This window comes from Bufo bufo, chromosome 11 (genome assembly GCF_905171765.1).
Source record: "Bufo bufo chromosome 11, aBufBuf1.1, whole genome shotgun sequence".
Classification (NCBI taxonomy): Eukaryota; Metazoa; Chordata; class Amphibia; order Anura; family Bufonidae; genus Bufo; species Bufo bufo.
In genome coordinates this window covers 27960440-27967215 of record NC_053399.1, presented here as the reverse complement: position 1 = coordinate 27967215, position 6776 = coordinate 27960440, and the positions used below count along the sequence as shown (strand labels likewise).

General features: G+C 41.8%; 1 protein-coding gene across 1 annotated transcript; it reads right to left on the bottom strand.

The window, feature by feature from the left end:
• Positions 1 to 204: 204 nt before the first annotated feature.
• On the bottom strand, positions 205 to 6220 carry GPHB5 (glycoprotein hormone subunit beta 5). Its single transcript, XM_040411761.1, has 4 exons — positions 6164 to 6220; positions 4140 to 4223; positions 3048 to 3272; positions 205 to 972 (listed from the first exon to the last, which is right to left on the bottom strand). The coding sequence occupies exons 3-4, from the start codon at positions 3249 to 3251 to the stop codon at positions 784 to 786; spliced, it is 393 nt and encodes a 130-aa protein (XP_040267695.1). The 5' UTR covers positions 3252 to 3272; positions 4140 to 4223; positions 6164 to 6220; the 3' UTR covers positions 205 to 783.
• Between the last annotated feature and the right edge of the window lie 556 nt (positions 6221 to 6776).

Below are 6776 nucleotides of genomic sequence, written 5' to 3'. Positions count from 1 at the left end.
CTTTGTTTACTGGTAAAAAGTAAATTGCGTTACGGATTCCGTTACCACGGACCCTAACGCAATTCTCTAAAGGCATTCCGATATGCATTCCGTCATAGAACTGCGTTATGGTCCGTGGTAACTGAATCCGTAACGCAATTCACCTTTTACCAGTAAACGAATTTCATAACCTGAAATTCGCTCATTTCTAGTGATAGCGGCCCTTTTGGTTTTTAACCAGACTTTACCCAGCACAACTCAGAAACAGGTGACTGTAGAGGAAATGCATATATATGAAGCAATTTCTGGTTTTACGTAAAGAAACGTAAAGGGGGTCACCTATTTTAGAGCTCTCTCTATTTAAGGCTCTCGCCTAACAAATTAGGACAGATTTCTCCAGCCGGTGCGGTCAGTGAACGGATATACAAAATATTGGAATAAGCATACTCTACATAAAACCGAAAAGTCCCCTAATATATTAGGACTCTGTGGCATTACTGGAACATAGAAAAGACTACGGCTGCCTACCGTGTATTTGACAGGCGCACTACTACTACCTCTACATGCTCTATAAAAGTAGTAACCACGGTTCTCCTCTCACATGAAGACCATCTCGCAGCCTCTACGGCCTCCGTACAGCAGGGCTCCTCACCGCCGCTCCCCAGGGCCCACCTACCGGTCAGGATTTCCATAGTATTGAGCAGGTGATGCAATTGGTGTCGATACATCAGGACTTACCACGCGGATATTCTCAAATTATGACAGGCGGGTGGGCCCTGAGGACTGGGGTTGAGGAACGCTGCCTTACAGGGTCTCGCATTCCGTAGTCGCGGTGGAGCAGACGCCGCAGTCACATCGGATCGCCACGGGGTAAGTGAAGAAGGGATCCACGTTGGGGAAGCAGTTTGGTAATTTCACGGTCACCAGCTTTGTTTCATTGTAGGTGCAGACTCTGTGGTAAGCGTCAATGTGGGGAGGGTCGAGGATAGGCTTCTGTAATAGGAGAGATATATACATGTAATGGCAAATATAGCTTTTCTATCCCCCCCTTGATGTGTTATCCCTTCTATAGAGGGGGCAGGGCATAACATGGACTCAAGGCTCCAAAAAGAATGCCTAGCTCAGGGGTCAGCAACCTCCGGCACGCCAACTGTTGTGATACTACAACTCCCGACATGCTCCATTTACTTCTATGGAAGTCCTGAGAACAGCCAAGCAAGTGTGCATGCTGGGAGTCGTAGTTTCATCACAGTTGGATCGCCCTAGGAAGGTCATAATTCGTCCCGAGGCCCTGCAGCTCATTTGGCTTACTTACCCCACATGCACACCGGACTCAGAAAGAACAGAAAGATTGGGCATGTTTAAATACAACAGTCCAATCCTCATCTCCCCCCAACATGTGCCATCAGAGGACCGTACGAAGCCCCCCATACACACTGGACGGTTGGCCACTGCTGCAGATATATACATTTAATGTGTTTGGCCAGCTTTACATTGAGCTGCTTCAGGACTAAGTAAACTTTTAAACAACTTTATTTAAAAATATCCTAAAAAAAAAAAATAATTCTAAGAATTTTTACTAAAGAAATAGGCAGCTGAACGTCGGCTCTCCAAAGCGCTTTAGAAGCAGCGCGTTTGTACATGTCTACGGATTCCACTGTACTGTGGAAAGGCGCAGGACGGGTCGCTGGTCCTGCCTGTGCCCCCTGATCTTGGCTACGCTCCTGCCTGTGCCCGCTCTGCTCTCCTGTAACAACGTGCTATACAGAGCAAGGGCTCATGCACACAAACCTATTTAGTTTGCGTGTCTGTTCCGTTTTTTTTTGCAGCCCATATACTGAACCATTCACTTCGATGGGGCTGCAAAAAAACAGAGGACATTCCGTTGAATTTTGTTCCTGCATGTCAGTTCCGCAAAAATAAAAAATGGAACATGTCCTATTCTTGTCCGTTTTGTGGACAAGGACAGGCATTGTTGCAATGGATCCGCAACACGGACGTCCGTGTTTGCGGACCACAAAATATATAAAGTTGTGTGCATGAGCCCCAAAGCAGAGCGAGCTCAGGCAGCAGCTAAATCCTGGCATACTACATTGGTAAGTGCTGTGCCAGGATTTAGCCAAGATCAGGGGGCACAGGCAGGACCAGCAGTTGGTACAGCGCTCGCTGCAGTAGAATCCATACACACGTACAGTGCCCATATATCAGCAGTGTAAAAATGTACTGATTCTAAAGCACTTAGGAGAGCTGAAGTTCCGCTGTCTATTTCTTTAATTTAAAAAAAAAAAAAAAAAAAGCACAGTATCCTTTGGACTATAAGACACACCGAAAGTAGGGGGAAAGTGGCAGTGCGTCTTATAGTCCGAATGGTAATGACCGCTTCCATTATAGAAGTGGTCATTAGCATGCAGGTGGCACAGAGAGTGGTAAGTGAAGCGGTGTACTCCCTGCTGTGCACATCATTCTGACTGTGTATAGTCTCCAGACTATGACCGGATGACAGTGCAGGGTGGGCCGGAAGAAGAGCAGGGAGTGGCGAGTGCCGGGTCTGCAGGGTGGCAGCGCCGTCCAGAGCATGACAGGTAAGTTTACTTTTTTTTTCCATGTCTGATAAAATCTTGGGCACATCTTATAGGGCAAAAAATATGGTATATTAGAAAATTTCTTTATAGGACATTTGCAACATTTTAGAAAAAAGTTATTTAAAAGTTTAGTTACTCTTTAAGGCCTAGTTCATACTTCAGTGATTACGAACCACAACCAGGAGTGGAGTCTATATGTACCTTATATTGGAAAGATTTGCTGACCCGCACCTGGTTTTGGCCCAGTTACTGATGAAAACCACTCATCAGACACTGACCAAACACTGAAGTGTGAACAAGGTCTTATAGAGCGAACATACACAAGTATTTATTTGTTCCTGTCGATGCAATATCTGTCCTATTACTTCTAGCAAGTCGTGAAACGTTTTTCTTTTACTGAGCAAATGGGTGAATTCAAACCCCCAACTCAGTTTAAGATGTCGAAAGCTAAGGTAAAGTAAACGGGACACAAAATAAATGACGTACCTCCCAAGTCTCGCAGCGCCCCCAGCAGGCATCAGTGGTGACGCGTAAACCCTTACATCCGGGTTTCTTTGCCAAGAAGGTGAATTCCCGCACAGCGCAGCCAATGAAGGTTCTCAGGCTGATGTTGGAGACGGCCAAGGTCTTCCAGCAGCCACTTAAGATCAGCAGATACAAGGAGATCAGCGTCGCACTGTGGAAATTCATTGTCTGCCGAGAAGAGAGGAGCTGTATTAAGAAAAAATATATTTATGTTACTTGTCATATTGGGCGTTTTACACAATAATATTCTGCCAAAGCACAGCCTTCCCGTTTCTATTTAAATAGGACAGTGATCCCTAACCTGCGGCTGTTACAAAACTACAACTCTCAGCATGCCCTGATGAGCAGAGCTCTCCTGATCCCATACAGCAGCAGTTCCAGCTGAGCTCTGTACTCTGAACCCTCCATCAGTCCCATTACTGGAGAAGCATGGGGCATTCCCGACCTGCTGCTCCATCAGTTTGGGGGGGAATCGGTGGTGGTCCCAGCAGTCTGACCCCCAGTGATCAGTTAGCAATACTCTATCCTGTGGATAGGGGATAACTTCAAAACTTGGCACAAGTACCATACACATTTGTAAGACTGGTGGGGAACGCTGTGTGGCCAGACGACACAATTATGAACTATGAAACTCCAGTAGGAAGAAGGAAGAATGAAAACAGAAGAAACACCTCCAAACATATTTAAAGATGCAACAAATCGTTGAACTTCTTGCAAATAACAGCAAAACAGACTTCAAACAGACTGCCTGTGATAATTCCCCTCAACTGTTCTCACCTTCCTTCTGCCTTAAAAATAAAAAAAATTGTACCTATAATAAAATACCTAGCGGGACTATAAACCTGGAAAATGATTATTTTTTTTAAGCTTTAGAGCAATTAGTTATTGAATTATTGTTACTTTCAACATAACAAACACAACACAAAAACTTTACAAACTCTGTATTCAAAGCACTGAAAATCCGTAACAGAATTTTTTAAAAAATATATACACATTTAAAACAATTTATATGTCTGGAAACTTAAAACTTCTATGAAGGTAACATGAGCAGACCTGTGCCCGCAGATGGTGTCCTCTCTGATCGCCTGGTCTCTGCTGTGGCTTCTCTGATGCTCGCACATATATATGGAGGGAGGCCTGTCAATCAAAGTAAGTTAAGGCAGATCCTTACATGAACCACAGCGATCATCAAAACGCTGCTCCTGTACAACAAGCCTCTCACTTAACTTAAGCCGGTTTAATTTTTGTTGAAACAAAGATGGATTTACTCTAATGACATAAATCCAAAGTAAACCATGTTGACAAGAGGTTTCCTAAATTTTCACATGAATGAACACAAGGGAATAGAAAGCTGACACTCCGCACTCTAGTGCTGCACAATTAGATTATTACACAAAATAAAAAATAAATAACTAAAATAAAATTTCACATTCTCTATGAAGAGGTTAAATTGCACCTAGGGCGACACCACTCAAAGCCTATGGGACTACTGAAGATAAGACTACAGCCTAATGCTTGCTCATCCATTCAAATTCTCATGATCCGTGGGGGTCACTTATGATCTATCCTGTAGGTGGGTTTAATTAGATAGTTAATTTATTGTGCCCTCAAAATAACCAAAAATGAATACAAATAGAAATATATAAAATCATTTTTTTTTATTTTTTATAAATATATACATTTATTCTAATACATAAATATATATGAAAAAAATATATTATATCTCAAATATATACTGTGTTCTCCCCTTCCCTTAAAGATTGCTGATAGAGAGGAGCGAATTTCCGCTTATGAAATTCGTTCACACTTCATTTGGTGGTAAAAGGTGAATTGCGTTATGGATTCTGTTACCACGGACCATAACGCAAATCCATGACGGAATGCCTTTAGAGAGGACTCCCCTGCAAAACAGAAATGGGACGGATCCGTTTTGCAGCCCATAGACTTCTATTATGACGGAATGAATAACGGAATGCCGCTAAAGGCATTCCGTCATAGAATTGCGTTATGGTCCGTGGTAACGGAATCCGCAATTCACCTTTTACCACCAAATGAAGTGTGAACGAATTTCATAAGCGGAAATTCGCTCCTCTCCAATTGCTAATAGCTCTTGCGGGCAGGTTCCTCTAACCCCTCTGTACCAGTCTGCTAATAGTTTCTTGTTTATTGTATTTTTTATATTTGTGTAAGGCCTATTGCACACGGACGTTTTTTTTTTCCCGTTTACTGGACGTTTTTTGCGTTCCGTATACGGAACCATTCATTTCAATGGGTCCGCAAAAAAAACGGAATGTACTCCGTATGCATTCCGTTTCCGTATTTCCGTTTTTCCGTTCCGTTTTAACATAGAACATGTCCTATTATTGCCCGCAAATCACAGTCCGTGGCTCCATTCAAGTCAATGGGTCCGCAAAAAAACGGAACACATACGGAAATGCATCCGTATGTCTTCCGTTTCCGTTCCGTTTTTTGCTGAACCATCTATTGAAAATGTTATGCCCAGCCCAATTTTATCTATGTAATTACTGTATACTGTATATGCCATACGGAAAAACGGAACGGAAAAACGGAACAGAAACGGAAACACAACGGAAACAAAAAACGGAACAACGGATCCGTGAAAAACGGATCGCAAAACACTGAAAAAGCCATACGGTCGTGTGCAATAGGCCTAACCCCGGCGGGATTTACAGCGCCATGGAATTAATGGTGTTTTAAAATAAATTATATACTCATTATTTATTATTATTAAACATGTATAAATATATCAAATATAAATATATAACAAACATATTAAATATAAAAATGTATAAATATATAAAATATAAGTATATAAATCAAGAATGTGCTGTAACTTCCTCTAATCTTTTGCTCAGAACGACAACTTAATTAAGCTGCTAGAAATCAATTGCTGCAAATTATAAAAATAGGATTTGCAACTAGAGTGAGATGTAAAAGGTTAAAAAGAAATCGGTTCAGAAAAAAATATATATATAAAAAAAGAAAAAGAAAAGAAATCAAGACAGCCTAATAAGTAAGGTGCCATTATCAATAATCCCGTCCTTTAGACTTAATACCTGCGACAGAAGAGATGCAGGTTACAGACAAGGCGGCTTAGTTGATCAAGTCCTCTATTGTTCGTGTCCAGCCTCTTGGAATGCTTTCCCCTTTTTGTTACTTTCCTGTTTTTTATTCCTGTATTGCCTTGGTGATAAAGAAGTTAAAAGGAGAAAAATAAAATAAAAAAAACTGAAAGCTTTGCATCATAGCGAAGAAAGAGAATGGGTTCTTAAGTACCCTCCCTGACTTCTTCCCCCATACAGTCTCACTAATCCCGAAAATCTCTACCCCGTAGCCCAAATCAAAACCCCCACAATGCCTGTAGCGTGTGCGATAGAATGAGCCGCGGATGTGTGCGTCATTACCGCCAGTTACTTCCAGGATGACTTAATCGCTTGATTACTAAGAGCTCATTTCGGCAGCGAAAAACCTTTATGACCAGCTCCTATTAAAAGGGAAAATTCTGCAGGTTTCCAAGTGGGATTTTGTCTTGGAGGAAGAAAACAATATAAAAATAAAATCAGTGAACTGCTCAGCCTCACACATACAACATATAAGGATTACATAGCCTTAAAGGGGTTTTTTCGGGGGTAGAATATTATTTACCTATCCTTGGGATAGTTCATCAAT